This window comes from Cervus elaphus, chromosome 3, assembly GCF_910594005.1.
Source record: "Cervus elaphus chromosome 3, mCerEla1.1, whole genome shotgun sequence".
In the NCBI taxonomy this organism is placed as follows: Eukaryota; Metazoa; Chordata; class Mammalia; order Artiodactyla; family Cervidae; genus Cervus; species Cervus elaphus.
Genome location: NC_057817.1, coordinates 36,243,665 through 36,259,115, shown reverse-complemented (window position 1 = coordinate 36,259,115; position 15,451 = coordinate 36,243,665). Strand labels below are relative to the sequence as shown.

At 36.9% G+C, this 15,451-nt stretch overlaps 1 protein-coding gene across 3 annotated transcripts in view; it reads right to left on the bottom strand.

The window, feature by feature from the left end:
• ADAMTS20 (ADAM metallopeptidase with thrombospondin type 1 motif 20) overlaps positions 1–15,451 on the bottom strand; it is a 202,783-nt gene that overhangs the window by 91,454 nt on the left and 95,878 nt on the right. For all 3 annotated transcript variants that reach the window (XM_043886575.1, XM_043886584.1, XM_043886594.1), the window contains 7 exons: positions 13,889–14,034; positions 12,557–12,738; positions 12,323–12,459; positions 9,313–9,430; positions 6,705–6,800; positions 3,618–3,784; positions 3,330–3,459 (listed from right to left, as the gene is read on the bottom strand). In XM_043886575.1, the coding sequence (XP_043742510.1) occupies positions 3,330–3,459; positions 3,618–3,784; positions 6,705–6,800; positions 9,313–9,430; positions 12,323–12,459; positions 12,557–12,738; positions 13,889–14,034 (976 nt within the window). The remainder of the gene's footprint in view (positions 1–3,329; positions 3,460–3,617; positions 3,785–6,704; positions 6,801–9,312; positions 9,431–12,322; positions 12,460–12,556; positions 12,739–13,888; positions 14,035–15,451) is intronic.

The window sequence follows — 15,451 nt, the reverse complement described above, 5'->3', positions numbered from 1 at the left end:
GAGCCTGTGGAGGAAGAAAGTAAGAAACAAACTATTCATGCCACAGAATCCAAGCAAAGCCCAGGAATCAAAAACACCTTCAGGTTCCTCTGAAGAGGTGAATGTGTGAGGCAGAGGCCTGAAAAAATGGAGAAGTGATCGAAAAGTAGTCATGAAGAACAGCCAGACTTCCATCTAAGAGTCAACAGTAGCGCCATCTAATAAAAACAATGTGAACCACATGTAATTTTCCATTGTCTTGTAGTGACATGAAAAAGTAAAAAGATACAAATAGCCAAATAGGATCATTTCCACACAGGGTCAACAGAAACACTATCGATGATATATTTCCCATTCTTTTTTCATACTAAGTCATACATACTTCAATGGGCTAGCCACATGTGGCTAGTAACTACCATTCTGGATAGCATAGCTCCAGAGCAGGTGAATTTGGGGGCACAGACACAGCAGCTGAGGGAAGCTGGGGAAACACTGTACTGAAAAGAGAGGGACTCAATAAAAGTCTCCATACTGAAATGATGAGATTCAGGCCCACTGGGCTCACCCTCCATTTCCCTCTGGCTCCAAACCAATTTTTACAGTTTCTCCAGTCCCCTCACTGGCCAGCAGAAGATGGGAGAATTCCTTTCTTAGAAAACTCTTTAGCTCAAGAAAAAAAGATTAAATAACAGCGACATTTGAGCCGTTCCCCCAATGACATAGTAAAGAACTATAAGAAGACTTATTTAACCCACACAGGACTTTCAATTAGCATTTTAGTCTTAAATATGAACAAACATCAAAGGATCAGTAGGCAATTTAGGAAAGACAGTCACACAAAAGAGACCAAAATAAGCAGAAACGGAATTAAGAGGAAACCCATATGTCAGGGAGCAGAAGAAAGTTCCAAAACTACAATTAATACTCTCACAGACACAGGTATTGCATCCACGAAACAAAAGCAAGCTGTTGATGAGAAACACTAAGAAAAAAATGTACATTTGGAGAGAAAATTATGAGATAAGAGATCAGACCAGGAGGCTGTATATCCAGATAATATAAATTTTACAAGATAGAAGAGAAATTTTAATGTAAAGACATTATCAAAGATATCATACATAAAACTTCTCAGATCAAAGAATCTGTGTTTCCAGTTTGGAAGGCGTCCTAATTACCAGGAAAATAGATGAAAGGAAAAGCCAAGCCAACACACATTGTCCTGTCATTTCTCACTCCCAGAATTTAGGAGGGGAGACACAAAATTTCCATACCAGGAAGTATCATATCCAAGCACTGGAAACTGGAAAACAAGATTTTCAGCATTCTCAAGGAAAATAATCTATCTTAGAATTTTATACGAGCCAAGCTATCAATCAAGGGTGAGGACAGAAAAAAATGCCATTTTCAGACAGGAAAGGTCTCAAAAACCTGCCTTGCTTTCTCAGGAAATTTCCGACAGATACGTTATCCTCCGTGGAGGAAATAAAGAGTGGAATTCACAGAATTTGGGCCCAGGGAATCCAACACAGAAGAAAGTTAAAGAGACCTCCCAGGATGATGAAGAAGGGAAAGCGTGTGATAACAGCCGTGTCACAAGCCTGAAAAGCAACATGGCCAGGTTAGAGCGGAGAGAAGAGGGCCAAGGGAGCAACAGACAAGAAAAAGGAAAGGAAAGCTGAAACCAATGCACTGAATACAGAGCTCCAAAACATTAACACAGAATTTACAGCGTTCACAAAACGTTTGGAGCCTGATCATTTTCAGTGACAGGGAAACAAGGAAACAAAACTAAAGAAACTTCACTTTAGAGAAACCCAAAGTGACACGCATACAAAAGGAACTATGATCATAGTATATACTTTGTGGCAACTGAATTACTAGCTCCTTTCCTTCTATGGGAAAGAGATCTTTCCTGGTCCAGACTCTCAAACTATCTCAAAATGCCTTCTCCAGCCTTTCATTTTTGGATCTTGTTGTGTGTTTATTTGGTGTGTCCCCCAAATTTTAGAATGTTCCTTCATTCAACTATGTATTTAGATTTCTTCTAGCTCCTCATATCTACTGCCACAGACCAGTTTACCCAGTTACGCTGGAATGCTAGTCCCAGATGCCCAAACCACTTCTATATGCTCTTCTATAAAGCACATTCAGATTCTTTTTGTCAAAATGAATGCCTCCGTCGTCTGTGTTACCAAAGCTTTGTTCTTACTTGCAGTGTTTGCTCCAGTCAGCCTGGCATCATCTACTTCAGTCTCCCTTCCCGGAGACCCTGTTCAAACAGGAATGCCTGTTTCCACACCAGCATCCGGGCACTGCTGTCCTAGAACCACAGGACCAAGTCTGTGCCTTTTGCTGGGATGGGATACCTCCACTCCTTTGGTACCTTGAGGTCAGTTTGTTAACATGCCCTTCAAGCTCCCATCTGTAATTACTGCCTCTGGCCACCTGCCTTCTCTCAGCTCATTTCTGAACTGTTCTGAGCTGCTTCTCCGCTGACTCACTGCTCCCCTAATTCCCAGACCTTGTCTCTCATGCCCCTGGGCACTACTTTTCCACTCCACACCAATTTCTATCTTCCCATTTCACCTCCTCAAACTGCTCACTCCATCTTTCCTGGGGTCTCCTCGATGCATACTTGTGGCACAGCTTTTATCATTTAAAATTAAGAAACTTTACTCATTCTTCTGTTTCATCCACTAGACTTTAAAAACTTTAATGCAAAATCAGGGTCCTAATAATCCAAAACAAAATAGTCTGTCAATAAACATTTACTGATTCAAACAAACGTAGCCAAACACAACCAGGTATTCATAATTACAGATTGCCCAAAGACACCAGTCTCTTCATTTGCTTTTCTACTATAACTGCACAGCTTTTTCATCCCCGCTGTACTCCTTTTAGTTATTAATCCATCAGTACAAACACATTTCCCTGTGGTCAGAGAAGGGAAATAAGAGAATGAGAGAATGTTGACCCCACAAGACTAAAAGAAGGAGATGGGTGTCTGGGAAAGTGGACGGAAGGAAAAGGACAAGAAGGTGAGCATTTCACTAGAAAACAGTGTCACGGTAAGGGACCCTTTCTGTAACTGCAAGAAAGAGATTAACGATGTGGTAGGAAAGGAGCTGTGATGGAAAATGTTGAAAAGGGTTGAGATAAGGGAGGCTATTAAGCATAAGAAGCCTAGAATGAGTGGAGAGAAAAGCAGACAGAGAACAAAGACGGGAAATCTTTGTAAGTCTGTGTGGTATAAGTATGTGGGTTCCACAAGCAGCCAGACTCAAGAGCACCCCAAATTATACCAGCATGCCACAGCTGAACTTATGTCCTTTTATTTAATTCTAGTGTACCTTGACACATTTTTGTACAGTCTTGCCATGGTCCATATGGGTCCCATGTGAATAGATCACTCTTCTCTTCCACGGGGATATTGAAGGAATAGCGTACGTCAGGGTTGTATAGATTACCCACACACAAAACCTCAATAAAAATACAAAGGGGCACACAATCAATTCATAAAAGATATATTCTTAAAAGACATCACTTTGTGTTTAATAATAAATACAAAGCACTTACTTAAGCATCATATTTTACTAATATGATTAAAACTGTCCTAGTAACAACTACTAAGAATTTACCTGCAAAACAAGTTCTTCTTCCAGTCGATCAGTACTATTAATCCTTTCAATTGAGTTGTTTGAACCACTGTATTCAAAAATAGCTCCTTGTACGTTGATTTCCCTTTTGGACATACTTACAACAAAATTCCCATTCAAAAGAAAATTCCCTTGAGTGTCCGATAATGCTGTAAAAGGATAGTGCTCATGAAACAGCAAAACCAGTCAACGGTCCAGAAACAGTTTTAACTTTTACAATTCACATTCTTTTCTTCTGCAGTTAGAGAATATAAATATAAATTAATATGGAGGAAATAAACTTTATTTTACTATAAAGTGGTATCTAACCCATAAGCAGCAAAACTTCAGCATATTAGCCAAACCCATGAAAATACATTCACTCTATAATTTTTCTTTCTGAGAAGGTCATCGTCCACAAAGCATGCAGCACCAGGAGAGACATACAGGAAGTGGAAAAACAGAGAGAAGTCATGCAGACAGATCAGCTAAATCAATCCTGGTCATCCACGGGGAGGAAAGAAAGGGCAGCCAGGCTGCTGTAGTGTTCTGTTTACCTTGGAAAACATGTACAAAGCTTCGACATCCTAGGGTCAATATTTCAAAAGCCCATCCCACTCCTCCCTCCGTAAACATCTGGACCTTTTTCATGGGAGGCACTCATCATTGCTCACGCCTGTGTGAGTGGCTACTTTTTCAGAACCCTCCCACCGCATCCTCTGTTCTTGCCCCTGGTGATTCTTGCTCTTTCCCATGGATAGGTATTAACATCAGCCTGTCAATTAAGTATATGTATGTCTCTCTATATACTAATATTTACATGTGTATGTGAGTACGGAACAGAGTATGTATTCATAATTTGTTACTTTTGTAAATACAAAATTGCATGCTCTCCACAGTGCTGTGGTAGTAAAAAGACCACAGGACTCAGTACAGTTGATTTAAATTCAAATTGTTCCAATTAATTACTATGTGATCTTGGATAAACTACTTGCTTTTTAATTGCATAATAGGAATAATAAAAATTCCCAACTCACAGGGTTTTAATTTGAATCAAATTTGGAAAATGTTTTTAAAGTGTATAAATTGTAAAGCACTGTGCTGTCAGTTTAAATTTTCAAGAGGGTGTCTAATATTTCAAATTTTACACTTATAAAACCCCCATGTTAATTAAATACATCTTTGCTGATTTACTATACTTCTCAATGGAATAATCTTTTTGGAAAACACTTACTTGGTCTTCCAAGAAATCCTACCCAAAGCACACAAGTTACCATGACTAAGCTTAACAAATACTACACACCTTGAACCAATGCTAAAGGAAATACTACCAAATATGTCTGGTGATTCTGTGTCTTTGTAGACTATTGTGATTGTCTTTATACACTACAGTGAATTCAGTGAAGAACCAACAAAATGAAAATCACTCTGTAAATTTGCACATTATCAGAAGTGGACAGGCCTGTTTAAAGGACTGCCTGTTACACTAAAACTAAGGGAAATAAAACTTTACTGAGAAAAACTACATGTCATCATTTTTAGTTACCAAAGCAAATTACAAGTCCTTTCTAAACACCCCACACATATATTTTGCTCCCCTGTTTAGATTTTGATATTTCCATTAGTATTTCTTTTACAAAGTATACTGATATTTTAGTAGTAAACATTTCTAATCTTTAAACTTAAGCAGAACCAAATATCTACATTTGGATCCTAAGAGAGACATAATAAATTATCTATAATACATATGGCATATGTCTATACCATATGATATATATGGCATATATCTATGTATATGCAAAAGAAAAAGAAGTGCAACTAAATGTAAACAGTTAAAACATTTATATTTGATTTTCTTTGGGAATTTTTTTTTGCTTTTTTTTTATAGAGGTAAAATTAACAAAACCAGAATTAACCATTTTAAATTGAACAACTTGATGGCATATAGTGCATTCACAATGCTGTGCAATCTCTACGAGTTTTCTAAATTTTTTCATCACCCTGGAAGGAAAATCTGCATCCATTCAGCAGTTGTTCTTTCTACAATTGACTTTATAAGGCCAAACATAATTTCTGAAATGGGCTGTTCACTATAGATTCAGATTCCCAGTCAATTCAAAGCATTGATTACTTGAGCCAATATTTCACATTTCATTAAAGTGAGGCAAGTGTTTTTTCAGTATCAGCTTTATATCACCAGCTTAGTGAATTACATGTAAGTCAATATTAAGGTAAAGTAATGTAAGTCAATATGTAAGTCAATAATCAGACAGAAACAAAGATTTGTAAAGCATTCTTTTCATCTCTGGGCCTAAGTGAAATGCTTTAAACTATAAGTCAATTTCCAAAAAGTAAATAACAACTGAAATGTATACTCTAGCAATAGCTAAAAGACAATATATTAGGACTATGTTCATTAACATCTAAAAATATGAAACTATAGCTCTCTTTCTGTAATATAAGAGCAATAAAAATACAATCACAATAAAAATTATATTTAAAGACTTGTGCTACATGGTAAAGACATTTAAGAAAACAAATTAAAAACACTTCCCTTCCCTGGTGGCTCAGATGGTAAAGCATCTGCCTACAATGTGGGAGACCCAGGTTCAATCCCTAGGTTAGGAAGATCCTCTGCAGAAGGCAATGGCAACCCACTCCAGTATTCTTGCCTGGAAAATCCCATGGACAGAGGAGTGTGGTAGGCTACAATCCATGGGTCGCAAAGAGTTGGACACGACTGAGCGACTTCTTTCTTAAAAACATTTAACCCCAATGAGGTTTACAACTAGAGAACTGTATTCTAAATACACACACAACTTTAACTGAATATAACCTCTGGTTATCTAAAACACCCTCATGGGGAAAAAAGCTTAATTTGTCTTCCAGAATTTAATTCAGTATCTTTAAAATGGGATATGGTATGTAATTCAAAAAGAGAACACATATATATGTTCTCAGATGACTTGGCTTAGTCTGAGCCGAAATTGCATGTTTATTCAAGGGACTCTTCTTGCCTTCTAAGAATTTACAACCACAGACCTCCATGAAACTGCACATACTGGCTGCCATTTAACTAAAAATGTTTACCCAGGTAATTGTCATCTTCTGGTTTTCCAGAATAGCTGTGCTGAAGAATATCAATGTTTGTTGCTCCTGGGGGAATCTTTACAACGACATTATAACCTGCAATATAATTTTATACATGTTAACTTTCACAAAAAGCAGATGGCCCAGAGGCTAGTACTGCTGAGTGAAAAATCTGAACAGTATAGTCAGACTTAATTTCATTTTATCTCTGAAAGATGATATGTGCTTATTCTTTTTGAATCACTGTCTTATACAAATTACTAAGGATTAAGAAAAAGTGGTTGTTGTCTAGAAATATACAGTTTGGGATTCTTAAGGTGTACCTCCTAATTTCTCTTACTTTTAAATTCTGAATATAGAATAAAAATGAATCTAGTAATTTAGCTCCTAAACTACTTAACACACACATTAATTTTTAAATGTGACCAATACTTTTACATTTTATACTTCCTAATGGGGAAAAATACAGGATTCCAAATGCTATTCACAAATCCGGGAGATATAAAAATAGTTGACCATTGCTAGATGTTTACACAGGCTCAGTGAGCAGCAAAATAGTGAACGTTAAAGAGAAATATTTTTCTTAAGCTTTTATGTTCCAGTGTAAGTAGAAATCTCCATAGCCATTCCCCAAATTTTACATTATTTTTTAAAGTCTACTAACAAATTGTCAAGAGAAAAGTAAAAAGTTTACTCTAGAGAAATGTTTTATGAGACCAAATTCAATAACACTGGCACTTCTCAAAATATGAGGAAACACTATATCAAATATACATTACATTACATATACAAATATACATTAAACAAGAAACATTTTTCCTGCACTAAAAGCACTCATGTCACATCGTTTTCCAAATACTCTCAGGTTTTAAGTCAACAATTAATTCTGCTCTAGCGATATTATTCTAACGTTTTCCTTTCTTTTATTAGGATTTTCCTCTTTCATTTAATATAAAAACAAAAAGAGTTGAAATTTTTCATATACATTAACTTTTATAAATATGAAATTAACTTTAGAAGAGGAAGTTTTAAAAGAGGTTAAGTCTCATATGAGATTATCTTGTGTTTTCAGAGCAGCCTTATTTATTTATATCTTTAAGATATCATATTTAAATAAAAGGTGATAAATGGTATGATTATTCTGTATACATTAAACGCATACTGGTTGTAAATTATAAGCCGACAAAAATAATTTGACTCATGATTCTTTTTCACTATAAAATGTTCCTACCAGCTCCACTATTTGTCTTTGCTATGCTTTTCAAGCAAGTATTCCAAGGCATTGCCAATGTGACAAGATGAAAGCTATCACTAGGGGGCAGTAATGTGACAAACGCTGTTCAGAACCTGCACCTGAATTTACTTTTTCCATTTGCAAGCTGATTAATTCATAGCACAATTTTAGCAAGGTCAAATTCTCATTTGGTGCAATTGGCCTTATATAGCAAAAATACGTTTCAGTGAATACAGACCAGACTTTGATAAATGTGTGCCACTGGTGATAAAAAGGGACCAAATATATATGGGTCCCAAGAAATAAAGAATCATAACAACTAGAAAAATAATGTCAAATCACAACAACTAGAAAAATAATGTCAAATAATCTACAACCAGTATGCGTTTAATGTATAAGAATAGTCATACCATTTATCACCTTATATTTAAATGTGATATCTTAAAGAGATATAAATAAATAAGGCTGCTCTGAAAACACAAGATAATCTCATATGAGACTTAACCTCTTTTAAAATCAAATAATGTCAAATAATGCCAAGTAACTTAGATGCATAAGCATGACCAGAGTAGTAAATGTTCTATACTTTTCATATAAATATAGTGTTCTAAATGACACTGCTTTAATTGAAGCAATTCTTACTAACTTAAACAACTCTGTTCAAAAACATGTGAATACAATTTGAAGCCTAACAATAAAACTGTAAAACATACATCATTTATTTTGCAAAGAAAGTTTTAAAGGGTTGTTTTTATTACCATAAAAATAAAAAACGTTTCTCAGAAAATTTAGTGGAAAATATCTGATATATTCTCATAAAAATTTTCAAGAAAAATGAAGCCATGGCCAAATAGCAATTATATCTGTAATCCAAACTTTCTGAAAAATCAAATGTAATGATAATTTCAAATTAACATTTAAGTTAATGGCTTCATCCTTCACCTTCAATCAGTTTCAATATATCATCAATAAAAAACAACAGATAGGCCAGGTCACACAAAAAACAGGTGGTTCAGATGATTAAAAATAATTGAAAGCAAATTTCCTGGAAAGATTATAAACATATACAATATAGATTACAGAAGCAGCAGTAAAAACACTTCATTAACTGGTACGACAGGGGGACTATTTACACATCATTGTCAAATTGTACTGGATTTATTCTAATAAATGCACCTAAATTTTTTTTAAGAATTAAACTTGTCTTAAGCAGGTAAATTCATTAATTCAACCATACAACTTGTACAAGATTTAATTAATCATTTTGAACTAAAATACAGAATAAACAATAACAAACCAACACTATTATTCCTTAATGATATAGTCCCATTATTATACCCAAAGAGAAAATTGGGAAAAAAATGCAAAGCTCACCATAATGTGCGCTGTTGAAGACACCTGCCATTGTCCTGCAGGAGGAGTTATCCCCACCACACACGCCACATTTGTCTCTCCTGGCCTTGGAGTTTAACACATGATCACAGCCAGCTTGCTTCAAGATACAATAATTACAGTCAAGATTATTAAAATGACCAGCGAAGCACTAATGGGGCTTTACAAAGTTCTTTCCAAAAATATTCTTTCAATTAACAGGAAATTCAATACAACAGGATTTTTTCAGGATAGCTAATGATCTTGTTACATGTACACCAGTATTTTCACACAGCTGTTCACATAATTGAAAAAGCACTGTTTTTTAAAGGGTCATCTACATACTTCCTGCATCAAAATCCCCGGGTGTGGGATTTAAAGATAGATTCTCAGATGTTTTTCAAAATCCCTGGAGGTAAAAAACTAAGAATCCACATGGTAACAAATATTGACAGTGATTCCTATTTCCATTATTTGAGAGTAATTCTTTAAGGACACGTGATTCAAATGGGACAAAAAGTAACACACTATAGTAACTTCAAAAAGAGGTCGTTCATGATTTACATTTTTTTTTAACTTATGACCTTAGAATTCTGGGGATAAATAGCATATCTGAAAGAAATAACTTATTTCTTTAAAATTAATATCCAGCATAATAAAGTGTTTAAGAAAAAAATGAGTAAATAAATAAAGGTGAGAGTAGAGTGTGACCCAAGGCTTGGAAAGAACAAATGCAGCTCTTTTCCACACAGACGGTGCCCTCTGCATGCACTGCAGTAACATTTAGTTCTTTGGAACACTCCTTTAAGTTTAGTGATCAGGAGAGTAAGAAAAATTCATAAGCCTCATGACTTTGTATTTACAAGGTAAATATTTCCAAAATGAAAATTTCATCCAGATATTTTCTGAAAGTAATATGCATCTTTATGTTCAAGCACATGTCATATTTTCTCATTATATCTGACTTTCTGGGGTTAACTTAGATAAAACAAGTTTTCAGGCACCAAGTGCCCTTTTTCTCACATTTAAAAGTCAGATGAAGTGAAGTGAAATTCACTCAGTCGTGTCCAACTCTTTGCAACCCCATGGACTAGCCCATGGAATTCTCCAGGCCAGAATACTAGAGTGGGTTGCCTTTCCCTTCTCCAGGGGATCTTCCTAACCCAGGGATCGAACCCAGGTCTCCCACATTGTAGGTGGATTCTTTACCAGCTGAGCCACAACAGAAGCCCAAGAATACTGGGGTGGGTAGCCTATCCCTCTCCAGGGAATCCTCCTGACCCAGGAATACAACCTGGGTCTTCTGCATTGCAGGCAGATCATTTACCAATTGAACTACTAGGGAAGTCCAAAGCTATTTCCAATCTGTAAGTTACTTTCAGTTTCTCTAAACATCTCATTAGCCCTTTGAGTACAAGGCCTTTATCACCTAGGTAATAGATGTTTGGTTATAGGGAGAAGAATTGGTCGTATTAAGTTCCACTTAAGGAATGAGTTCACAAGATGATACTTATATTCTTTAGACAACATTCACTATCCTAGTTCTCAAACTCACCATCCATGTTTAGGATTGCCTTCTGCAATTTGCACGCTTTAATTCAGGGACTCATCTGCTCTCACCTAGAATCCTGCCTGCGTGCATGTGTGCTAAGTCGCTTCAGTCATGCCCAACTCTGTGCAATCCTTTGGACCACAGCCTGCCAAACTCCTCTGTCCATGGAATTCTCCAGGAAAGAAAACTGGAGTGGGTTGCCATGCTCTCCTCTAGGGGATCTTCTCGACCCAGGGATCCAACCTGTGTCTCTTACATCTCCTGCATTGGCAGGCCAGCTCTTTACCACTAGCACCACCTGGGAAGCCCCGCTAAATGACCTACCTAACTCCAGTTTTCCAGCAACCCAGTACATTCTGAAGATTTTAACATGCAAATCAAATCACATTTCTTGCTTAACTCCAAATCCTTGGATCTTCAAGGACTTCAGGAAAACACTTTCATATAACATCAGCTGGTGGCCACCTCCAACCTGGGTCCCTTACTTCTTCACCTTTCTAAAACTTTCTTATCCTAATAATTAGATCCAGACTCACACCCTGCATGAGCCTTCCCCAAATCCTTTACCCACTTCCCCATAGAATAAGACACTCCATCAACAACGTCCGCAGGCCACCCTACAGATAAGCCCACAGCCCTGTGTGTGCCCATAGCCGCCACAGATCTGCCACCGTGTCAGAGGCAGGAGTTCTTGTCTATCCTTTCATCTCAGTGACTGGAACAGTATGTTGCATTCAGAGTGTGTGCGTGTGTGTGTGTGTGTGTGTGTGTGTGTGTGTGTGTGTGTGTGTGCTCAGTCATGTCTGACTCTTTTCAACCCTGAGGACTGTAGCCCTCCAGGCTCCTCTGTCCATGGAATTCTTCAGGCAAGAATACTGGAGTGTCCATGGGATTCTTCAGGCAAGAATACTGGAGTGAGTTGCGATTTCCTCCTCCCAGGGATATTCCTGACCCAGGGATCAAACCTGTGTCTCTGTGTCTCCTGCATTGGCAGGTAGATTCTTTACCACTAGGGTCACCTGGGAAGCCCACATAGAAATTTGGTAAAAGTTTGTCGAATGCATACAAGAAGTAGGAGAATGGACAGAGGGTGGGAGGATATCACTGCTTCCAACACAGAGGGAAAAAGTGTCACCACAGAAGGTCATGTTCAAAGTAGCAAAAGGACTTTGCATTCCTTGGGTCCTGAGACATCTTAGGAAGTTGACTTCATCCCTCATCTTGATTTTGAGCACCATAGGCAAAACAAAATCAGCAAATTCATCTTACTGCTTCGTGAGTCACTCCTGATGACAAAGAATAGCTCCTAACCATGTTCCTATAGACAGCAGGGCAGTAACAAAGGATGCTGCACTGAAATTCATAAGAATGTACATCAAGTTGCAGAAGTAATAGCTGGCTAGAAAAATAGAAGGAAAACAGTATTTGGAAAGTCATTTTAAATGAAGTAATTTTACTTACCCGACACAGACCTTGAACACAGATGTCATTTGTTTCAGTTCCACAAGGAGTACCATCGGCAACCCTGTCCTTCAATTGGTAGAAGTTAGTGGTTCCTGCCACCCGACAATAGAGTTTGCAACGATCTTTTATGGCAACTGTAAGAAAAAGTCAAATTTGGGTGGACAAGAACACAAGCTGTGTGTTCCTTTGTCTCAAAACTGTTTACAGCAAAAAAATATTCTAATTACTTACTCCCACTGTACTTTGGAAGCCACCTCACGTTAGGGGAGAGACCATTGATGTTGAAATGTTTACCATCAAAATCAGAGCACTGCTTCTCACGGAAGTCTTGCTTGCCTTTTGGACATGAATCAGTGTTACATGATCGAAATTTCATCCTGCGGCCAACACAGTACTTGCCTCCGTTTCTTGGCCTAGTCAAATTCATTACAGTTTAAAGCACATCAGTACAAGGTTATTTCTGCCATTTCATTCTAAAACTGTTCCATCCCTTTCCAGGATCCGGAAAACCACTGATGTCCCACTAACACTTTTTGTTTTTAACAGAAGTATGTAACATGGTTGGGAAGCAACTCTGAGGTTAATGAACTATAGAAAATCCAGTTTAACATGGACATTGTGGCCCAGAGGGCAGAAATGATGTCTTATTCACAACTAGATTAACTAACAAGGAACTAATGGTGGGGATTTGTTTACTCATTTTGGAGGCAGGGAGACATATAGAGTGAGCCAAAGATGATAACAAAGGAAGATGACACCATGTTAAAACTAAAAAGAAGTATATATGACTCTTTGTTGTGTATATCATACGTATCACTCAATTCAAAGAATTTCATGGTATCAATCTATAGACATCCAACTCCATTTCAATTTATGTTGGAAGATTAAAAACTTATATGAAGACTTTCAGCATAATTCAACTATTTTAAAATTCAAATAAATTAAGTCGTATTCTATTCATAGTATGGCATATTTCTGTATTAAAAATTCTTTACTTATATCTATAATAAGAGAGCCATTTTTTAAAATTCTTATGAAATCCCTAAATTCTTTTAAGTATTTTGGTGAGCAGGATCTGTGCTTCAGTACTTATTCAAGCTAAAGACACTGAAGCAACTATAAGATGAAAATAAGAAAAAGAAAATATGACATGACAAATTATACCAAACAGTAAGAAACGGTAACAAAACTACCTATTTTACCCAGGAAAACCAAAGCACAGTTGAAAGGGGCCAGGCTCTTTCAACAAAAGCACAGTAAAAGCAAAAATGCCATTATATTACTGTCATTATTTGCAACTATTTCTCAAATTTACACTAAGTCAAAAAAAAAAAAAAGAAAATGGCTGTCTTAACTCAAATTCTTAAAAGCATTTTACTTTTTTTCTTTTTTAAGGTCTGAATCTACCAAGATAGAAAGTAATATGGCTTAAAGTATTCCAGAAGTTTTCTGAATCTCAGAAACTTACAGACTGACCTCCAGTTTTAGAAGTGAATGAAACTGATGTTTACTTTCTGGTGCCTTGAGATAATCTTAATTTACAGTGACATAAAAAAGACATACTCGGGGCGATTACAGAGCCTGCTTGTGCTTTTGATTCCACCTCCACATGTTCTTGAACAAGAACTGTAAGGTCCCCATGGTCCCCAATCGCCATCTACAGGACGTGTTTCCATCTCTTTATTTACACATAGCCCATGGTGGCAATGCTATAAAGTGACACAAAGAGAAATGATTCATGTGTTATCTAGTTAGGACATCACAGTAACAAGAACAACAGCAGAAAGACCAGTCAAAGAAAATGCATGCAACTTTAAGCAGAATGTTATCAATTCAGAAATGAAATTACATTTGATACCATTTTGTGACTATTTCCTGAGTATACACTGAGTAACTGTAAACAGAGCAATAGAATGCAAAAAAGAACAAGAAATTTACTGTGCTTATGAGAGCTAGAGTCTCACTGGAGAGGGAAGACCTATACCTGTGGGGAAACCTTAATAATGAAAAGTATTTTTGAAAAAGAAGCAAACAAATATTTGATTAATATGGTATATAACCATGCTTCTACCTTTTATGCAAAGGTATCTATATAACCATGCTTCTACCTTTTATGCAAAGGTATCTATCACGCTCCTACTCTTTTAGCTAACTTTCTACTCTATCTTATTCAAAGTCTCAAAGATCACTTTGTTTCTTGTTTTCATCAAGAAAGTGGAAATCTACAAAAGAATGTGTCCAAAATCTCCCACAACCTCTTCTACCCACCCAACACCCAGAATCTACCACCATCCCTTCTGCCCAGTATTCAGCCTTCCTGCCCATTTGTAGACACGAAAAATCCAAAACCAGTCCCTCCATCGTGCAACTAATCTCATCTCTTCTCACCACTCCAGCAATTCTCCCATCTCTCCTACATCATCACTGTTCCAGTCGCCACTGTATGAAAGCTAACCAAAACTGTAGTCCATGCCCAGATGCTGGTCTTTGAACTAGTCACTGTCAACTGGGAGAAAATGAGTTACAAAAGATGAAAGTAAGCATTTAGAAACTTTCAGAAGACTTAGAAGATTTTGACAGATTAATTTTGTTTATTAAAGCTAATAATTATAAAATCAGCTTATATTTGCTTTATTTTTTAATATTTATTTATTCATTTATTTTTGGCTGTGCTGGGTCTTTGCTGCTGGTCATGGCCACTCTCTAGTTGTGGCAAGCAGAGTCTACTCTTTGTTGCAGTGTGTGGGCTTCTCATCGCAGTGACTTTCTTGTTGCAGAGCACAGACTCCAGGCAAGCAGGCTCAGTCGCCCTAAGGCATGTGGATTCTTTCCTGACCAGGGATCGAAACTATGTCCCTGTGTTGGCAGGCGGATTCTTAACCACTGGACCACCAGAGAAGCCCTGTTCTATTTTTAATTGTGGTAAAATTCACACAACTAAATGCACTCTCTTAGCCATTTGTAAGCGTAGAGTTCAGTGGCATTAAGAACATTCACATTGCTGTGCAGCCATCACATAGAACTCTTTGTCTTCCCAAATGGAAACTCTGCACCCATTAAACCTGACAACCACCATTCTACTGTTTCTATGAATTCAACTGCTCTGTATATTTCATATAACTGAAA